Source organism: Prionailurus bengalensis, chromosome E2, assembly GCF_016509475.1.
Source record: "Prionailurus bengalensis isolate Pbe53 chromosome E2, Fcat_Pben_1.1_paternal_pri, whole genome shotgun sequence".
Taxonomy (NCBI): Eukaryota; Metazoa; Chordata; class Mammalia; order Carnivora; family Felidae; genus Prionailurus; species Prionailurus bengalensis.
In genome coordinates this window covers 13,576,742-13,597,896 of record NC_057352.1, presented here as the reverse complement: position 1 = coordinate 13,597,896, position 21,155 = coordinate 13,576,742, and the positions used below count along the sequence as shown (strand labels likewise).

General features: G+C 55.4%; 1 protein-coding gene and 1 pseudogene across 1 annotated transcript; both read left to right on the top strand.

The window, feature by feature from the left end:
* The first annotated feature begins 7,206 nt into the window (after positions 1–7,206).
* On the top strand, positions 7,207–7,305 carry LOC122495341 (annotated as a pseudogene).
* Positions 7,306–9,732: 2,427 nt separating this feature from the next.
* ERF (ETS2 repressor factor) lies at positions 9,733–17,345 on the top strand. The gene is made up of 4 exons (XM_043598784.1): positions 9,733–9,914; positions 14,325–14,559; positions 14,938–15,053; positions 15,159–17,345. Exons 1-4 carry the CDS (start codon positions 9,893–9,895, stop codon positions 16,445–16,447), a joined length of 1,662 nt encoding a protein of 553 aa, XP_043454719.1. The 5' UTR covers positions 9,733–9,892; the 3' UTR covers positions 16,448–17,345.
* The last annotated feature ends 3,810 nt before the right edge of the window (positions 17,346–21,155 follow it).

The following is a 21,155-nucleotide window of genomic DNA, read 5'->3' as shown; positions in this document are numbered from 1 at the left end:
AAGTCCCCTCTTCGAAGACTTTGGCGTTTAGGGCGGTGCAGTTTTCTGACAGCCTCCCCCCAGGCTCGTGGGGGTACAAGATGGGAAAATGTAGCGCTTCGTGGCGCTTCACACCACATTCCCTTCACACTACATTCTGTAGAGAGCTACTTTGTGGGTGTTCGCTCTTGGCGGGACCGAGATTTTTTTAAGGTCTCAGGTTAGGGGGTGGTTCACACGGGGTAGGGAGGAGAGGGATATGCCCTGTCTGTAGTAGATTCCGGCAGCCCAAATCTGGGGCTTACACCAGGTATGGGGCTGTCTGCAGGGCATCCAAACTCTCCACGTTGGATTTGCCCTAAATAGAGGGTAATGGAGAGCAGTGGTCACTGGCCTTAGGAGAGGCTTTTGCTGCCTGTGATGGGTTCCCGGTATCCACACAGGATTCCCATCACTTGAGAAGCCAATGCACCCAGTCTATTGCAGGTGCACACGCTACAACATTCCCACTACCGGTGCGAGAATGTGCTGTGACATAGGGCCGGTTAACCCCGGGGGCTAGGAAGAAATCTCAGTTGTCCAATGGGGTTCACTGAGATTGAAGGAGATTCACATTATCCACTGTCCACAAAAGATTTGCTTTGAGAGTGGGGGAGATTTCACTGTCTACAACTTCACGAGTGGGGGAAGGGCAGAGAGAGAGAAGAGAGAATCCCAAGTAGGCTCTGCGCTGTCAGTGCAGAACCTGATGCTGGGCTCAAACTCATGACCTGTGAGATCATGAGCCAAAGTAGAACGCTCAACCAACTGAGCCTCCCAGGTGCCCCTCAATTTTTATTGACGTTCATTTATTTATTTTGAGAGAGAGAGAGAGAGTAGGCGTGCAGGGGAGAGGCAGAGAAAGAGGGAAAGAGAATCAATGGGAAGGAATCTTACACTATTATTTACACTTACACTATTACACTAGTGTATTATGACTTACACCATTTCATACTATCATGCTATTTTATACTGTTTTCATAACATTCTAGAAGAGTTTGCACTGAAAAACTGAGTGGGCTTTGAGGGAGCTTTTACAGGGCAGGTTAGACCATGTACATTGGGTAGATGCTGGGTCTGAGGGAAGTTTATACTCATCAGAGAGTTCCTATTGCCTACTTAGGTAGACCCTCGGAGAATGGTTCACGCTGTTACAGAAGGGGTTCACAGCAGCTGCAGAAGGTCCCCCATACATGGAGATGTGCCCTGTCCTTGTTAATTTTGCCATGGAGATGAGACATTATAGTGTCCACGGGGAAGTGCGTGCTGGGTGGGAGTTCACACTGCCCAGAGATTATATTGCGTTAGAGACTTCCGTTGATCAGGATGGTGTTTCACGTTCCATAGTCAGTTGGCATCAGGTGTGGGGGAGAGTTAGCCTGTCAGTGGGGAGGGAGGTGTGCACTGTCCGTGAAGGAACTCACCCTGCCCAGGGAGCCCTCTGATGTAGTGAAAGGGAGCCTCTCCTGTCCCTTCAGGATCGTCTTGGCTGTGGTCAGTTTACAGTGTTCACACAGGAATCCTCACTGCTTGTTGGAGTTACACCATGCACAAAGGAGACCTGTCTGTGGGAATTCACACTGTCCAAGGGCCTATTTTTCCTGTCATCCTGTCATCAAGGAAAGGTGCGCATAGTACCCTGCCCCTGAGAGAATTACATAGAATGTAATTAACTTAGTACACAGTTCATTGACATTACACTGTCCTGCAAGGTGGGGGGTGATGTTGCCGGAAGCGGGATAATACAGGCTTAGCCAGGCTACTGGGGTCAAACCCAGCTGGGCTTCTTCTCTGACTGTGTGACTTCGGGCAAGCCATTTAATCCCTCTGTGCCTCCATTTCTGCATCTGTATGGGGATAATTAAAAACAAACAAACAAACGGAAGCCCTTGGCCTAGGGTTACAATGAATTTAGATGTGCAAGGCATTTGGGACAAGTGGCTCCAGCAGAGTAAACCCGCAAAGATCTTAGCTATTGTCGTGATTGTTGGTATCCAGGGGGTTATCACTACCTGAAGCGTTTATGCTGCCTCAGTCTTAACTGGCCACCTTCTGCACACTTTGTACGTGTGTGCCGCTCCTGGTGCTGGTAGTTGTGGCGGCGGAAGTGTTTGAAAGGATTCCAGGGTTTGGCCTATCTCTGGAGCATTTGCCGAGCTATCAGGAGGCAGCGTGGTCTAGCACTTGATGTCCCAGCTGTAACAATGTTTAGTGTGGGCCTGGAACCTCTCTGAGTCTCACTGTTCTCATCTGAAAAATGGGGATCATCGGAGTACCTACCTGATAAAGTTGACGTGACGATGAAATGAGATGCCGAGTCCAGGTCCAGGGCCTTGTATATAGTAAGTGCTCAGTAAATAGGAGTGGCGATTTTTTTTAATGTTTGTGTGTTTATGTATTTATTTTGAGAGAGAGAGAGAGAGAGAGAGAGAGTGTGTGTGTGTGTGTGTGTGTGTGTGTGTGTGTGAGCAGGGGAGGGGCAGAGAGAGAGGGAGACACAGAATCTGAAGCAGGCTCCAGCCTCTGAGCTGTCAGCACAGAGCCCAACATGGGGCTTGAACCTACGAACCGCAAGGTCATGACCTGAGCCAAAGTCAGCACACAACTGAGCCACCCAGGTGCCCCTTTTAATGTTCATTTATTTCTTTTTGAGGAGTGGGGGAGGGGCCGACAGAGAATCCCAAGCAGGCTCCACACAGGGCTCGATCCTACAATCAAAGAGATCGTGACTTAAGCTGAAATCAAGAGCCAGATGCTTAACCGACTGGGCCACACGTGCCCCTAGAAGTGGCAGTTTTTATGTGCCCTATCCTGTGCTGGGCCCCGGGAAATCCCTGCCGCTTAGGAATTAATTCACCATTTCTAGGTCTTTATTTGGGGCCTCAGTGTTCGTGACAAGTTATACTACCCTCTGGGGAGTCATCCTGTCCTCATACCTGTGTGTGCTGCAGGGGAGTTAGGTAACTTTTAAAATAAAGTTTATTTATTTTTATTTAGAAAGAGAGAGAGAGAGAGAGAGCCTGAGCAGGGACGGACAGAGACAGAGGGAGAGAGAAAGAATCTCAAGCAGGCTCCACGCTGTCAGCGCAGAGTCCGGTGTGGGGCTCAAACTCACTAACTGCGAGATCATGACCTGAGCCATACCAAGAGTCGGTCGCTTAACCAGCTGAGCCCCCTGGGCGCCCCAGTTCCGTAACTTTCTTTTTTAATGTTTATTTATTTTGGAGAGGGGGGGGGAGCGCGAGCACAAGCCTGGGAGGGGCAGAGAGACAGACAGACAGACAGACAGAAACCCAAGCAGGCTCCAGGCTCTGAGCTGTCAATACAGAGCCCCACATGGGGCTCAAACCAACGAACTGCGAGATTATGACCTGAGCCAAAGTTGGATGCTTAATTGACTGAGCCACCCAGGCATCCCAGTTGTGTAACTTTTTATGGGAGAACTAGGATTTTTAGGAGGAGGGTGGATAATAGAATGTTATGATGGTTGTTACAAAGGCCCAGGGAGTTTAAATGGAACATGGGGTTTCGGGCTACATTATCAATGACTTAATAAAACTGACATAGTGACACTGAAGTGTGTTGCAACCATTGTTAAGTCCGTACACTGCTCACAGAGTGCTCCCCTGAGGTGGCACTGTCCACACGGGGGCCCAGTGTCCTTGGGTTACACTCATGAGGCCAGGTGACGACGGGGCTACCCTGTTCACATGAAAAGTCACACTAGTTACAGAAATGACCCTATTTATGTGCTTGTCTCCACTGTGCATACAGGTTTACACAGGTTGTAGGAGCTGACCCCATTGATGGAGGAATTCACACAATGTTAAACGGGCCATGTTGCCTCTAGGGTAGAGCACACTAATGAGGGAACACGCTATTTGTAGGGGGGGCCCACCTTGTTTATTTGCTGTCTCACCACGTATATGGGGCTCACGCTGTTTATGAAAGTTACACCACCTATATGGGGTTACACCGTTTATGTGGGTTGCCTTTGTATACGAGGCTCACAAAGTTTATGAAGACTGTGCTATTGGATGGCACTTGGGTCATTTATGAGGGCTACCCTGTCTGTATGAGGTTTATGAGGGTCGTGCTGCCTCTGCTGGGGTTCACGCTGTGTTTGAGCATGCCCTATCTGGGGTTTACACTATCCATGCGAGAGCCACCCTGCAAATGGGAGTTTATATCAGTTATGGACTTTGTTCTGTCTGTAAGATGGACGCTGATTGTGGGCTTATACCAGTGTATGTGGACTCAGTTCATTTTAGCAGATATGTATTAGCAGACTGTTCTATGACCAACCTTGGGGTAGGCCCTTGGTGTAGAGCAGTGAAGAAAACAGACCAAATCCCTTTCTTTGTGGAGCTGGCCTTCAGTAGGACAAGCACACCTTTGCAGAGTTTTTCCTTGTTGACGGGGTCCACATGGGGTTGACACTCTTTAGGGGGTTGAGTTGGCATCAGCTGTCCGTGAGAGTTTCTCTGTGTGTACGGGGCTACATTTATTGGTATTACATTGGGTACATGGGGATTCACTATCCAGAGATGAACTTATTCATTCATTCTTGATTGCCAGGCATTGTGCCAGGCTCTGGGGACACAGTAGGTAACAACACAGGCAAAAATCACTACCCTCGTAGAGCTGACATTATAGAGGGGGGATTCAGAGGAAGAGCAAATACATTACAGAAATACATGTCACATGAGGATAAGTGCAATGGAGAAAAATAGTGCATAGAAGGGACATAGGGGTCCAGGAAGGGGGCTTCAATTTAAAACAGAGTGATCAGGAGCACCTGGGTGGCTCAGTCAGTTGAGTTTCTGACTCTTTTTTTTTTTAAGTTTATTTATTTTCGAGAGAGAGAGAGAGAGAGAGAGAGAGAGAGAGAGAGAGACAGAAAGTGCCACAGAATCTGAAGCAGGTTCCAGGCTCTAAGCTGTCTGCACAGAGCCTGATGCAAGGCTTAAACTCATATATTGCAAGATCATGACCTGAGCCCAAGTCAGACGCTTAACCTCCTGAGCCACGCAGGCACCCCGAGTTTCTGACTCAATCTCATTTCAGGTCTTGGGGTCATGAGTTCAAACCCTGAGTTGGGCTCTGTGCTGGGCATGATGCCTACTTAGAGAAGAGAAAAGAAAAGAAAAGAGGAAAGGAAAGGAAAGGGGAAAAAAAGAAAAGAAAAAGAGAAAACGAAAAGAAAAGAGAGTGGTCAGGTAGGGCTTATTGGGAAGGTGGTTTCTGAGTAAAACCCTGAAGGGGACGAAGGGCAGAGCTATGTAGACTTCCACGGGAAAAGCCTTCCAGGCAGATGGAACAGCACAGGCAAAATCCCTGAGGCAGGCATATGCCTGGCCTGTTGAAGAAATAGCACAGAGACTGGAGTGCGGCTGGCAAGGAAATGGAGGGGAAAGGTGGGAGGTGAGGTCAGGGAGGAAGAGCCTTGCTGGCCACTTCAGGGAGTTGGCTTTTATTCCCAGTGAACAGATGATTTGGGGCAGCAAAGGGATATCATCTGATTTACTAGAACCCCTCTAGCTGTAGGTGGGGCACAAGTGGCAGCCAGGAGGCCAGCGAGGAGTCCCCAGATCAGTGGGGTGGTGATGGTGAAGAGTAGCTGATTTTGAAAATTTTTTTTTAACGTTTATTTATTTTTGAGACAGAGAGAGACAGGGCATGAACAGGGGAGGGTCAGAGAGAGAGGGAGACCCAGAATCCGAAGCAGACTCCAGGCTCTGAGCCATCAGCCCAGAGCCCGACGTGGGGCTCGAACTCACAGACCGCGAGATTGTGACCTGAGTTGAAGTCGGACGCTTAACCGACTGAGCCACCCAGGCGCCCCGAAGAGTAGCTGATTTTGAAACAGCTGAAGGTAGAGCACATATGGGAGTTCCCTTCAGACTGGGTGATGGGTGACAGAAAGGGGTCAAAGATGACACCAAGGAATTCAGCCAGGGCAACTTGCAAAATGGTGTTTCAGGTTCCCAAGATGGGGGAGACTAGGGTGGGGACAGTTTCGGGGAGCTCAGGGAAACCATTTTGACTTGGCAAACTTGAGAAATCAAAATGGAAGCACTGGTGAGGCAGTTTGATGTGTGAGGTTGGGAAGCCAGTGGTGAGTCCTATGCTGGAGGAAAAAGATTTGGGTGTGATCAGCACAGAGATGGCATGTGAAACCATGAGGCTGATAGAGATCACTAAGGGAACCAGCAACAGATGGAGGAGGGAAGAGGGGGACTCAGCTCTGAGCCCCGGAACCCTTCAGCATTTCAAGTAGGGGGCTGAAGAAGGGTGATACGCTAATGGGGTTATTACATTTTTTGTTTGGGAGTAGTCACGCTGTTTAGGTGGCTACAGTCTCTATATATGGTGGCTCATATTATTTCTAAGGGAACTACAGTGTTCAAAGAGTAGTAATGGCCCCTTGTTGCTTGTTATAGGTGATGGGTAGGTTGTGACAATGATTATCGCCCATACGGTTTTCTTTCCAGAAGCGTGGGGATAGATAGGTTCTGTCCATGCCTTAGCCTGACAGCAACAGCATAAATGTCATCTACTGTCAGGACAGTAACTTGGAACAAGAAGAGCTACGTCCATGGGAGTGAGGGTGTCTTCCACCGTCTGGACAGAGTTGTTTTCTCCCTGGAGAATTACACTGTTCACTGTAGCCATGTCTTAGGTCTATGAGAGGTTGCACTTTTCACTTAGCTTCAGGGGCCTTCAGGTGGAGTTTTCCCACAGGGAATGAGAGGGTGGGAGGAAGTGTCCCCTTGTTCACTGGAATTGATATGGCCTTCCATATGCCTTCACTGGATGGCATGCCTTTAAGGAATGATCAGTGGTGACGAATAGTCTCTCTGCCAAGTTTGTGATATGTGAGTGTTTCATACAGTAACGGTGGGGTTCACCTTCCCTGATTGGCTCTCAGTGTTCACAAGGCAAGTGAACTATCCAAGAGGGTCCACACTTCTGTGGTAGAGTCACATTGACCCCCTGGAGGTTACATGATCTGTGGATAGGTTTTCATAAACCGCCAGAGGTCACACTACTCAGGGGGCATTTTCACCAGGGACTCCCACTCTCTCTGACGGCTCAGTCTCCACCATGATGCCTGCCCGCTACCCATGATTGTATTTCATAGGAACAGCAGGACTGAGTTATGCAACTGGGTCAGGGTGGGACTTATGCCATTAAGAGGCAATTTCTGGGATGATACAGAGAGGGTTAGAATCATGGGCCCTGCACAAGGGTGACACTCAAATTTGTGAATTGTTCCCTATTTTAAAAAAGGGGGGGAGAGTTGTGCCTGGGTGGCTTAGTCGGTTGAGCGTATGACTCTTCAACTTTTATTTATTTTTTATTATTATTTTTTTTTTTGCGAGACAGAGAGAGACAGAGTTCAAGCAGGGGAGGGGCAGAGAGAGAGGGAGACTTAGAATCCAAAGGAGGCTCCGGGTTCTGAGCTGTCAGCACAGAGCCCCACGCAGGGCTCAATCTCACGGATGAACTGTGAGATCATGACCTGAGCTGAACTTTGGCTTGCATGCACATGTGCTCTCTCTCCCTCTTAAAAAAAGAAAAAAGGCAATTTCACACTGTCAGTACCCTGTATTTATTATCTAGTTGGAGTCTGTAGGGTAAGGGGTGCTTACATTATCCACAGGGTATATAGCTCATTCTGCTAATAATTTATTACCAGTATTTACTACATACTTACTTCATACCCCCAATTTCTTACAACAACCTGGTCATGTAGGGTCTAATAATATCCCCATTTTACAGATGGGGAAGTTGGGGCTCAACGAGGAAAATTCACTTGCTCTATGTCACAGACAAGAAGTAGCAAAGTTAGGGTTGCAACCCCATCTGTGTCTTGTTGGTGGGAGTGTGGGATCACTAAAGTTGTTACAGACCTATTATTGTTGAAACTTTGCATTGTCTTTTTCTGAGGGGAGGTAGACAGTAAAGGTGTCAGTAAAGCTGATGGTGAAGGATGTGGTTTCAAATTGGATAGGTCTAAGTTTAAATCCTGACTCCAACACTTCCTGGCTGTAGGACTTTGACGGACTGATTTCCCCTCCGAGCCTCACCTTCTTAATCTGTAAGTGGGGATAACAATAGCAATTTCCCACTTTGGGATTTTGTGAGCATCAAATGACAAGATGCCCCAGACAATGCTTGGCCCAGTGCCTGGCACATCATGAGCGCTAGGAATTCGGGAGCTGTTATAATAACAATGATGGTGATTATTATTGCTGGACCACACTGCTCCCAGAGGGTTACAATATCCGTGGGGGAGCAGCACTGTCCGTAGGCAAGGTTACATAATTCCCCAGGGAGGTGATGCTTTCCCCGGGAGGCTCTGGTCTCTACGGAGGAAGAGGCTAGAGACTTCTGAGGCACAGGTTAGGGGACTGCTCTAATGCATCTAGGCACCCAGCAAAGGGTTGAAGCCCTAAGAAGCCAGAGTCACCCTCCTGGCCTTCCCACCCTGTGGCTTGTCTCTCCCTGCCCATTTTCTGTTTCAGTTTCTCTGAGCATCACCCCCACCCTGCAATATTCCCCTCCTTTGGTACCTCAAGAGTCTTCTCTGAAACTCTGTCTTCGGGCTGGGTCTGTGGATATTGCTTCTATTTGCCCTCTACCCTGTGCCGGCTCCCGCTAGCCATCTGATCAGCGCTTATTTCCTGTTTCCTGAAGCCTCAGGCTCCATCCATCCCTCCCAGCTGCGGAGAACAGACTTAGCACTGCCCTACGCACTGGTCTTCATCCTTAAGCCCTACCTTCCTCTCTCCTGGCGACCCACCAGTGCCCCTTGGGAGCACATTTGTTCAGACTTTGGTCGCCCCCTCGCATCCTGGCCCACCTCCGGAACCCCCTGCCCTGGTGGTGGAGGTGGGGGTACCTCCGGCGCCGGCTGTGTCCCCAGGACAGCTGCAGCGTGGGGATGGAGTTGGGGGGGGGGGATGCTCCCAAATGCATTCTCTTTGGTCACTTCCTCCCCAGCTGGGATTGGGGCTATCTGGAAGGCCAAGACCCCATCCCGGAGGAGCGGAGGGCACAGCCGCCTCCCCATTTCCGATGCTGGGAAATGATTCCCACCCATTCCACCCCACCCCTGGACAGCTGCCCCCATTCAGGCTCAGGGCTGTGTGGGGGGGGGGGGTGGGGGGGGCAGGGTAAGGCCAGGGTGAGAAATGTGGTCTTGATCATCCTCCAAGGTCCTGACCCTGCCCCCCTGCAGTGAAGATTCTGCCCCCTCTCGAAAGGTCCATGCCTTTCAAAAGTTTTTGACCCCTTCCAGAGCCCCCCCTCCCCCCCCCCCCCACTTACAAGCTCCCAAAAGAAACTCTGGATTCCACAGTGGGCAGGAGAGGAGGAGGGGCGACAGGTCACGAGTGCGGAGGACTTAAGTTATCTGCAGACTAGGAGCCTCGGAAAAGGGTCATGACCCCCAGGACCCTATCCCACCCCCACCCCCTCCTTCCTTCCTCCCCTGTCGCGCGGCCCCTTTAAGCCCAGAGCCGGCCGGTCCTCAGTGGCTGCGCGCCGGCGAGTGTGTGTGTGTATGTGTGTGTGTGCGTGCGTGCGCGCGTGTGTGTGTATGTGTGTGTGTGAGTGCGCGGGGAGGGGGCGGGCGCAGTGTCTCCATGGCGACGCGGCGGTGACGTCGCCGGCCGGGGGGCGTGGGCGTCCCGGCCCCGGAGTGCGATATTAACCCGGGAGGCGGCGGCGGGGAGGGGAGAGGCTCTGAGAGGCGAGGCCGGGTGAAGCGCCGAGGGCGGCCCGACGGGCGCGGGACGGGACGGGGCAGCGCGGGCGCCGGGAGCTGCGGCCCGGAGTCGGGGCGCCTAGCCCCGGGCCCCCCAGCATGAAGACCCCGGCGGACACAGGTGGGGGCGGGGGCAGCACGTGTGGGGGAGACTTGTTGCCCGGGGAAACCAGGCAGAGAAACTTTGGGGGGGGCTGAAGGGTTCCGGGGCAGCCGGAGTGATCCCCAGTTCTGGGGGGACCCCAAGCACTCGAGACCTGTTGCTTCTCGTGGCGCGAGCGAGGGGTGCTGCATGGGACCCCCAATTTCTGGGTCCGGGCGGAGTGGTGTGGGCGCTGCGAGTCCTGGTCCTCTCCCTACTGGACTCCCGAGAGCTGGGTTCTCCCCCACTCCCGGGATCACGGGGGTGGCGGGGTCCCTCCCCGCCGCTCTGTCACGTTGCACTCTGGGGGCCGGGACGTGTGCGGGGCGTGGGGGGGGGCTGTCCACGGGGCCCGCTATTCCCGGTTCTGCGCTGCGCGGTCCGGCCCATGACCTTCACCGCGGCGCGTGCCCCGCACCGGTTTAGAGGGGATACGGGATGGTTTCTAGAAGGAGGGCGTGATTGGGGAGCCCAGGACTCGGGGTCCGGGCTGCGCCGCCCCTCCCCCGCCCGTCTCCGCCGGCTCCTCGCTCCCCCGCCCGCGCCGAGTCGCAAAGTTCCAAAGCGCAGCCCGAACGTTCGAAAAAGGAACTTTTTGTTTCCGACCTTAGAACGCGCGGCTTTAAGGTGGCTCCGGGGAGACCTGGGTACCCTCCTCCCGCGCGGCCGGGGCCCCGGGGTGGAGGAGGGTGGGGAAGGTGGGGGGGACGCGGAGGCTCCCCCTTCGCCCCCCCTCCCTCATCCAGCTCTTCTCTTTCAACCGGCCGTCTTTTCCCTCCGCCCCCCTCTTCCCCGCCAACTTGCTCCTCCTTAAGGGGCCAAGGTTCCCCTCCCCCCCCTGTTGGCGGGCGGGGGGCAGCGGGATTAACCCCCCTCCCACTCGGACTTTCCCCCCTCCCCTCCCCCGCCGCCCCCGGGCTCGCGCGGGCTGGACTTTGCGCCCGAGCGCGCTGGGGGGAGGGGTCCCAGCCGCCCCCTGCCCGTCTACCCCGTCGGAATCCGGCCCGGGGCGGGGACGGGGGAGGGGGAAGGGGGCCGGGCGCCGCTGTTCAAACTTGTTTCCTTCCCCCGGCGGCGGCCGCGGCTAGGGCTCCTGTGTGCGGGTGTGTGCCCCGACCGGCCCACCCACCCCGCCCCCCCGCTCGGCGGGTGGGGGCGGCTCTTAAAGGGCTCCGAGCCGGGCTCCGGCGCCTGGGGATTGGGGCCGAGGAGGGGGGCAGGGGGGTGGGGCAGGGGTGCGGAGTGCTGTAGGGTCAGTCACGTGCGTCCCACATACTCTCTGGCTCCCACAGGCTCCAGGGCTGCTGGGCCTTGGGGGCAGCAAGAGCCTCTTCTCGCCCGAGGAGGGGGCCTAGGCGCCCAGACAACCCCGCCTCGTCTTCCCTCCCTGCTACGGGCCTTTGCCTGGTGGGACCGGCTGGGCCGCTCCCCTAACCCTGTCTTGGGGCCGAGCCGCGTGTGGGTTCTCCGCCTGGGGGAAGGGGCGGGGGCCTGGAATGGCCTCCCGATCGGTCCATCGGTGCGTCTGTCCGTCTGCACGCCCCTCCATCCGATCCTCCATCCCGGCCCCTCTCCTCTCTGCCGCGGCTGTTTCCCACTTCCTGTTTTCTTCCCGGCTCTGGCGCCACCGAGGGCTGCCTGGAGTGTGGGGGAGGTGGCAGGGCCCCCCAGGAGGTCGGCGTGTTCTTCCTCTACCACCACCACTCCCTTCCGACCCCCATAGTCTCTTTAAAAAAAAGTTTGGCCAGTCATGTGAATTTGGGGGGTGCCCAGGAGTTATGCCCCCCGCCCCCCAGGTTTCCAGTCTGTCTAGGAGAATCCCTACCCCACCTCTGTGGGACCCAGGTGTGCCTTCTGGGTCCCTGCCATCCCAGCCCTTCCTGTCTGTCTGCTGCTACCTCTCCACCCTGTCTCAAAGTGTCTTGAGCCCCTCTCTCAGTGTCAGCTGCTTGCTCCTTCTATCACTGTCCCCCATGCTCCAGAGGTCCTCTCCCCCAAGCTTTCTTGGTGCAGGCCCGGTGGTTCCCTGTTTAAGCACGTGGACCCATACACAACACACACTCACACATGCTCCCCTTGCCCGTGCCTGGCTCCTGGCTCCAAGGCCTGGGGAACAGAGCCCCATTGAGACACCCTGACGTCACCCCCGCTCTTCTTCTCCCCCCAAAGCCAGGAACAGGCCCTCATGTATGCCATGTCCGAAGAGGAAAGCCTGGTAGGGGTGGTCCTGGGAGTGGGGAAGTCCCTGCCTGGGTTGGGATCCAGGGTCCTAGCCCCAGAGGGAGCTTGGTCAGGGAAGGGGGGGTTAACAAGGCAGCCTGGGACAGCCCCCGGAATGCAGCTTGAGGCCTTTCCAGAGCCCCCCACCTCCCTTCCGAGTTCCCTTTGTGTTGCATGTAGTCTCTCTCACTCCTCTTCTGCAAAGTTTATTTTTAGCCTCCTGCTCCCCCGCTCCCAGGACTGTCGCTGCACACACGTTGCCTGGTTACCGGGACAAGGAGGCTGGGGCGGGTGGGCTGGAAAGGGTGGCTTTAATTTGGGGGGAGGGTGAAAGTCAGTACACCCCCAACCCCAGACTAGTGTCTCAGGGGCTTTGCCCCCCACCCCCCCTTTTGGGTCTGAGAACCAGATTGGAGCTTAGGTAGGAGAAGCATGGAGCTTGGTGCTCTGAATGGGGGGTAGGAGCATTTTGGAGGAGGTAGAGGGTACATGGAGCTAGCGATTTGGTCACTTGGGTTCTCAAGGGCCTCTGGCCCCTGAAGAAGACCCTGGGACCTGCATTCTCCAGCAGGGTGAGGATAATGGGATGAACACCTGGATTCCTAAGAGAGGAATGGGGCTACGGATGCTGCGATCTAAGGAAGGCATTGTCAGGGGCTGTCACTTTGAATGGAGCAGGGGCTGTTGTTGGTATAGGACTCTGGGTCTGTGACCAGCTGGAGGTCATATCCTTGGAGCCCTGAGGGGCTTGTTTGAGGCTGGGATTTCTGAATGGGGCAGGGACTATGAGGGGAATGCTGGCCATCCCATTCTACCCAAGGCCAGGGCTCAGGAAGCTGGGTCGCTGTGGGGGATAGACTCAGCTCTGGATTTAGAAGAGGTGGTCCCTGTGGGAGTAGGAACTGCTGAACCCCTGTGTCCCCAAGGGGAAGTATCCCCTGTTGGATTCCAGACTGCAGTGGTGTCTTTGAGGGAGGCTCAGCATTGCCCTGGGCCTGGTTCGTACCTGCTTGAGCCGGGGCCAGGGGCCAGAGGCCAGAGGCTGACCAGTGCAGCCTGACTGTGACTTGGGACCCCGCCCATTTTAGTTGTCCACCTTGGCCTTCTCCCTCTGGTGGCACCAGGGCCCCTGCCCTGCCTCCCTCTCCTTCTCTTCTTCCCCTTCCCTCCTCCCACCCCTCCATTACCGGCTGCCTAGTGCTGAATTATTGATGTCCCCTGATTACCCGGGGGTTTGGGAAATGACAACAACCGCAGCCCCCCCCCATCGACCCCCCCCCCCAGGCTGCCCACCCCCTCCAGGGACCAGCCAGCCCACCACCAACCTCTACCCAAGGTTAATGCTGGGGGCGGGTAGGCAGGTGGGCAGGGAAGAAGCTGAGGATGAGAAGGCGGAAGGGGGAACGGGCTGTAGCATTGCTTGTTCAATCTTCAGGCCTGGGCTAGGGCCTTCCAGCCAGGTTGGGTCCATGTGCCTGGGTCTGGGGAGGGCAGTGCAGCACAGAGGGTCTAGGGCTCGTTGTGGGGGGGGGGGGGCAGACAGTCTGGGTTTCACTCTCCAGGGAAGACAGAAGCCTCTGTGTGTGCAAGCGCTGACCTCATCGTCAACCAGCCACCCCACCCCACTCCTCCTGGTCCTTTTAAGAAAAAAAAAAAAAAAAAATCATCAGGTCCTGGGGTGGGAGTAAGGCTCTGATACGTTTTGGGAGGGAGACAGTGTTATGTTCCCAGGAGGGGACTGGAACTGTGGGGTGGGTTGGGGGAGGGGTATAACTGGCCCTGAATGGGAGTGTGGGGGTTGAGGGGGGGCTCGCCCCAACCCGCTGGCCACGTGTGCCCCTTCCTGCCCCTCCCCCACTGGCAGCCCTGCCCGCCGGCCTGGCTTGGTGCCTGGCCCCCTGGCACTGGCCCCGGGACCCGCCGCCGACGGTTTCCTGTTTCTCCCGGTGTCGCTGGAGCAGGCTCCAGCTTCCCTTCCCCCCGGCTCCCGTCTAGCCCCCTTACACACAGACACACACTGTCTCTCTCTAACCCAGGTCCTGACTTGGCAGAGGGGAGACAGATTTCCCCAGGTTGAGGGTGGGGTAGGAGGGTGGACCCCGGGAGGGGACCTGGAGCCCTGGACTCTGTGTCCTGACCCGGGGCCACTCCCCTGCCTCCTGTCCTCAGGGTTTGCCTTCCCAGATTGGGCCTACAAGCCAGAGTCGTCCCCTGGCTCCAGGCAGATCCAGCTGTGGCACTTTATCCTGGAGCTGCTGCGGAAGGAGGAATACCAGGGTGTCATCGCCTGGCAGGGGGACTACGGGGAATTCGTCATCAAGGACCCTGATGAGGTGGCTCGGCTCTGGGGCGTCCGCAAGTGCAAGCCCCAGATGAATTATGACAAGCTGAGCCGGGCCCTGCGGTGAGGAGGGCAGAGACCCCTGAGCAGACATGGATAGCCCCCGCTAGTTGGGGAACCTGTAACCCATGGGAATAGACTTTGGGTTTGATCCTTTGCCAAATCATAGCTGTGTGACCTTGGGCAAGTCTTAATCCTTCTCTGAGCCCATCTGTTGTGTAGAGGTGTCCTGCGGAGAGAATACAGTCTTGGGTGTGGCGTCTAGTTTGGCCCCAAGCCCGAGGGGAGAGCTAGTTTTCATTCCTTCCGGGCACTTGATTTCTCTTGTGTGGCCCAGGTTTTTTGGTCCCCCTTTGTGAGCAGCATGTAACGCATGTCAAGGAATGGGGTCTAGACTCTGGTCCCGTTGACTGATCATTCGATGGGTTTCTACATCCACAGCTATTATTACAACAAACGCATTCTGCACAAGACCAAGGGGAAACGGTTCACCTACAAGTTCAACTTCAACAAACTGGTGCTGGTTAATTACCCTTTCATCGATGTGGGGCTGGCTGGTGAGTATGGGGCTGGTGGGCATGGGTTCAGAAGAAGCAGAGGGTCTGTGTGTATGTCCAGGCTGGGCCAAGGGCCTTGACACCACATCTCCCCTCTTCTGCCAGGGGGTGCGGTGCCCCAGAGCGCCCCACCAGTGCCATCGGGTGGCAGCCACTTCCGCTTCCCTCCCTCAACGCCCTCCGAGGTGCTGTCCCCCACCGAGGACCCCCGCTCACCACCGGCCTGCTCTTCATCTTCATCTTCCCTCTTCTCGGCTGTGGTGGCCCGACGCCTGGGTCGAGGCTCAGTCAGTGACTGTAGCGATGGCACGTCAGAGCTGGAAGAGCCACTGGGAGAGGACCCCCGGGCCCGACCGCCAGGCCCTCCAGAGCTGGGTGCCTTCCGCGGGCCCCCACTGGCACGCCTGCCCCATGACCCTGGCGTCTTCCGAGTCTACCCCCGGCCCCGGGGTGGCCCTGAGCCCCTGAGCCCCTTCCCTGTGTCGCCTCTGGCCGGGCCTGGCTCCCTACTGCCGCCTCAGCTCTCACCAGCTCTGCCCATGACGCCCACTCACCTGGCCTACACTCCCTCACCCACGCTGAGCCCTATGTACCCCAGTGGTGGTGGGGGCCCCAGTGGCTCAGGAGGAGGCTCCCACTTCTCCTTTAGCCCTGAGGACATGAAACGGTACCTGCAGGCCCACACCCAAAGCGTCTACAACTACCACCTCAGTCCCCGCGCCTTCCTGCACTACCCTGGGCTGGTGGTGCCCCAGCCCCAGCGCCCTGACAAGTGCCCGCTGCCGCCCATGGCACCCGAGACCCCACCGGTCCCCTCCTCAGCCTCGTCCTCCTCTTCCTCCTCCTCTTCCCCATTCAAGTTTAAGCTCCAGCCACCCCCGCTGGGACGCCGGCAGCGGGCAGCTGGGGAGAAGGCTCCAGCAGGTGCTGACAAGAGTGGTGGCATTGGCATTGGTGGCGGCTCAGGCGGGCTGGCGGAGGGGGTGGGGGCGCTGGCCCCACCGCCACCGCCACCACAGATCAAGGTGGAGCCCATCTCGGAAGGCGAGTCTGAGGAAGTGGAGGTGACTGACATCAGCGATGAGGATGAGGAAGATGGGGAGGTGTTCAAGACCCCTCGTGCCCCACCTGCGCCCCCCAAGCCCGAGCCCGGCGAGACACCTGGGGCAGCCCAGTGCATGCCCCTCAAGCTGCGCTTTAAGCGGCGCTGGAGTGAAGACTGTCGCCTGGAGGGGGGTGGGGGCCCCACTGGGGGCTTGGAGGATGAGGGTGAGGACAAGAAGGTGCGGGGGGAGGGGCCTGGGGAGGCCGGGGGGCCCCTCACCCCAAGGCGAGTGAGCTCTGACCTCCAGCACGCTACAGCCCAGCTCTCTCTGGAGCATCGAGATTCCTGAGGGCTGTGGGCAGGGGGCCCTGTTCCCCCCACCTCCCATGCTTCTTTTGCTGCCTTAACCCCCCCCCCCCCAAGCCCTGGAGGTAAGGGCAGCTCTCTGGTGTCTTCCCTGCCTCCTCCCCTTTCCTACCCCATGTTTTGTATAAAACTTTTAATTTCTTTTTTTTAATGGTGAGGGTGGGTGGGTGTCCAGGGCTGGGGGCTTTCCCCTATCTGTGGGTTTCTAAGCTCCAGGCAAAGTGGTGGGGGGGGGGGTAGGGTGGGGGGAGTTGAGGGGGCCACCTCCATTCTGGGGAATTTATATTTGAACTGAGGCTCCAGCCTCAATGCCCAGGAACGTTTTTTATTACAATCGCTTAGGAAGTAAAAGCCTTGTCTCCCTCCCTGTTCTCTGCCTCCTGTCCCTGTCCCTCTCCACTCTCGTCCATCCTCAGTCCTGATCCTGCCTTCCCTGCCCCTCCAGGGGCCCTGAGTGCCTGGGTTTCTCATACCCCACAGGGTTGCAGCAGGGGAGGGAGGGACATTTTATGATGAACCAAAAATTCCATGTTGGGGGGGTGGGGGGCAGAGGAGGGGGAGGGGTGCCGCCCATAGGCCACAAATCTCTACAAGTGCCTGCTATCCCTCTCCCACTCCTCCCCCCTCATTCCAGCACTGGTCCAACCCCTTCACCCCCAGCTGCTCCTAGGACTAGCCCATAGGCAGGCGGGTGGGGGGGGGGGGTGGGAAGGGGGTGCCCTGAAACCAAACTGGAAGCCCCCTCTGCCTCCTAGCTGGGGCCCCTGGGGTGGGGGTCTGTGGTCAAGCCTTATTCTGTATTGGGGACAGTGGGTGGGGGGGGGGAAGGGAAATTGGGGGGCTGCTGGAGAATGTATTCAAAACAATAAAACTTTGGACCTTTGGATGTGGTGATCTGTCCTGGGTGTTGGGTAGAACAACTAAAAGGTCACATACAGCCTTTGTTTGATTCTGAAAGACAGGAACCTACACTGGCTCTCCAACGTATCTATGGCCAGAAGGTCTGACCCTATCTGAATGGGTCAAATCGAGGCCTGGAAAATGATCTGACCTCAGGGGCATATAACCCCCAGGACCTGATGATAAACGTCTCAGGTATACTCTTGCCCTCTGACAGCTCCCCTATTCTGTGGGGATCCACTTATCCTTGGAAGCGCTTTAGATTCCACCACCCTATTGTCCTTGCTTTTCTGATCACCTGAAACGCCTTTCCTTTCTGGTTCTGTGTATTCCCCTCTCGGTGTCCCCATGGCCTGGAAGGGGACTTTGGCAACAGGCCTGCAACAACTCTCGAAATGCAGACCTTGCAAGGTACCTCAGCGGTCTCTGTCAAAGCAAGGGAACATCCCCTGCCAGCGAGTTAAGGGACAGGCTTAATCCTGGTTGTTACTGATCCACGACGTGCTATGTACCAGGTACCTAATACCTAGTTAGCTGCAGTGCTTTATTTCTAACACCCAGCAATGTGGGGGCAAGCAGTTCAGTTAAATGACTTGCCCAAGGCCCTAACCCCAGCCAGGACTTTAAAGAGGTCTGTTTCTGAAGCCTGTGTTCTTTCAACAACTCCTTTTCCTCAGGCCAGGACAGTTGGATCTAGACAAAGGTTTCAATCATAGGATCTGAAAGGTGAGCTCCTAAAGCTAGAAGTTCAGGCTGGAGAGCTTGCTTCAGGGATGAAAGAGCCAGGAGAAGGAATCCAAGCTGAAAGGGTCCTTAGAGACTGCCCAACCCCTACAGTGCAGGTGAGGTGCCTGAGGCCCAGAGAGAGGAAGGAGTTTCCCCAAGGCCACACAGCTAAGAAATGAGGTGGGAATTGAGGGCTCAGGCCTGTTGGACTGGCTTCATGGAGAAACCCCACCCTGTGCAACTCTGAGGGGGAAGGAACTGGCAACTCTTATCTACTCAGGCTTCACCCTCATTTCCTGCCAGCCCGGGGTGGGTGGTCCCAGATGATGTCGATTGGCAGTGAAGAGAAGATCCAGGGCTGGGGTACTGGCAGGAAACCCAGGCTCCCTTGGCAGCCTGCGGGCAACTGCTCCCTCTCCTGGGTGATGTAAGTCACTCCCTGGGGTGGGGGCCACTGGGCTATTTCTGGAAGTTGGGATGAGGCATGTCTCCTGGCAACATAGATGCAACTGAGTTGCTGGTGGTGGTGGTGGTGTGATGGAGAAAGGGGGGTGTTATCACTGCGGGGAGGGGGGGAAGGACCCAGACGAGTGTCTCAGTTCGATTTCAGTGCCTTCAGAACACCAGGTCCAATATGGATTAAGAAGTGCTCGGCTTTAGAACTGCTCTCTAGGTCAGACTTCTTGCCCCCATTTCTGATCTAGTGGGGTGTCACAGGTGGAATTTAGTTTTGTAAACTCCAGCAGCTCCGCCAATCTTTAATGACCCACCCAAATCTAGAAATCTATTCAATTTCTGCAAGACCACACCCTCGATGTCTTCCACATCCCAGTAGAAAGCCCTTTGTCGATCTCACAATTTTTCATCAATTAATTCATCCTTCAGAGACTCTCTTCAAGCCTATAATCCCCAGACCCAGACCCCCCCCCCCCCCCCCCCCCCGCCCCAGGCGCCCGATTCTCCTTCCTGGTGCTTCTTAAACATTGCTCACCCCTTCGGGTCCCTCAGTCTGGAGTAGTTTCTTGGCATCCCACAGACCTTTTAAAGACACCTCAAGTCCCCTATGACTTCTCCACTGGTCCCCAGTAAGACCCCTTCACTTCACAGACTCCCCTGGACACCTCCCGACACCACAGGCCCCTCATAGACACAGACAATCTGTCCTAGCACCCCTCAACAAACGTTCTCACCCCTGCAAACATCTTGTTAAAATTCCCTCAGACGGTCGCCCTCAGACTCCCACCGACCCCAATCCCCTCCTGTCGGTTGCCCACGCATCGTCCACTGCGCATGTGCTATGAATTCTGGCAGTTAAGTAACCGCCGCCATCCCGCCCCGCTCCGCTGTCCTTTTGGGCCTTGTTGGTCCAGTGTAGGATTTCCCAGGCTTGGGGCTTGCTTGATTCAGATTTTTGCTTTTCATCTTTCGAGCTGCCGTCAGAGGGCAGCAACCACCATTTGGCTGAAAAACTACGACTCCCAGACTCTGAACTGTTCGTAATGCAGTTGCATTCATTGAAAAGGGAGCGGAAGTATGTCCGCGCTTTGCCTTCTGGTTAATGTAGTCCGAGAAGGCCTGAGCGATACTGTCTGCTCTGTGCCCGCTGAGAACTGCAGTTAGATCGAGTGTATGAAAGTTTCTTCAGGCTTTAGAAAGGGCAGGACAGTTAGTATGAACACTGGCTCAGATTAAAGTGAAGGTCTACAGACTCCATTTCCCATTATTCTACGAGGCAGGAGGGCTGAAGATGATTTCATTCTAGTTCCAAGTATTTCCGGGACACACACACACACACACACACACACCCTCACACGAACTCCGTTTCCCAGCGTCCTTTGGGGATAGAGTCCTCCCGGGTATTAGTCGATAAATAGGGCGACATAGTCCGTGCACAAAACTTGAGGCTACTCCTAACAGTCGGCTTCCTTGATTCCTTGATTTGGGCCCTCCTGGATCCTGTAAACTTGGGAAGCGGGAGAACGCAAAAGGCTGAAAGAGGGTTCAAATCAGAAGTTCTTTTTTCACCTCTTTTAATTATCCTCTCAGCCTCTTGGTGCAACCCACGTTGGTAGAAAAAGCTAGATTGTATCTGAAGGCTATTGTTCTGAGAGACCACTAGGAACTTTGTTTCCCGAGTCGTTTGCGGGGGATTTTTCCTCCCTGATTAGTGGAAACTTGGAATTTGTAATGTTTGGGCTCCCATTTTCCCGCAGCCCCTGATAGACTTCGTCACTTTCTTGGGACCTGGGGGAGGGGAAGGAGGCGTTGAACACTCTACAGTCTCCCGGGGGGGATTGATGTCTTTCACCTTCGGCTCTCGCTTTCCCAAAAGTACCGGCTGGACTCCACTTCCCAGCAAGCCTCTGCAGTCTCATCTCACAAAGGGTCAGGATCCTGACTGGACTATTCCCCAGCATGCTTCGGGTTCCTCGTAGATCCCTCCCGCTCAGTCAAACGGGGAGGCCGCCTTGAACTTCATTTCCCAGAAGACACAAAGTTCACTGTAGCAACTACTCTGAAGCCTTGGTGTTGACTACATTTCCCGGTAGGGACTGCGGCATAGCGTAGGAGATGCAGAGGAACGCCGTACCTATTTTATTTCCCAGCCTATCTCCATAATTGCAGTGTCCACTTGGGGCTTAGGTAGTACCTGGGACTCCATTTCCCGGCGTGCTTTGGAAGTCGCGTTACACCTGCAATGCGGTGAGGGCGTGGCGACGACTCCATTTCCCGGCTTGCTTCACGGTCCGGTATCTGCGGATGCACCGGCGCAGACTCTATTTCCCACCGTGCACTTGGCACGGATCGGCATACACGGCCAATAGACTAAATAAGCGTCTGGACTCCATTTCCCGGCGTGCATCGGCCTACAAAGCTCACTGAAAGAGTGGCTGCGACTACATTTTTGAAGCACATTTAGGGGTCACAGTTGCTGCAATGGAGTGAGTGTGTGAGTGTGCGACTCTGACTCCGCTTCCCAATGTGCTTCAGAGTCCGCAGTCGACACAGTTGGCTGACTTATTGCCCAGAACTCTTTCCTGACGTGCAGCGCGATCCGTCATCCC

Coding starts and splice junctions, on each gene's coding strand:
- ERF (XM_043598784.1), top strand. CDS start 9,893: ATGAAGACCCCGGCGGACACAG. Junction 14,560..14,937: donor AAGCTGAGCCGGGCCCTGCG/GTGAGGAGGGCA, acceptor CTACATCCACAG/CTATTATTACAACAAACGCA. Junction 15,054..15,158: donor CATCGATGTGGGGCTGGCTG/GTGAGTATGGGG, acceptor CTCTTCTGCCAG/GGGGTGCGGTGCCCCAGAGC.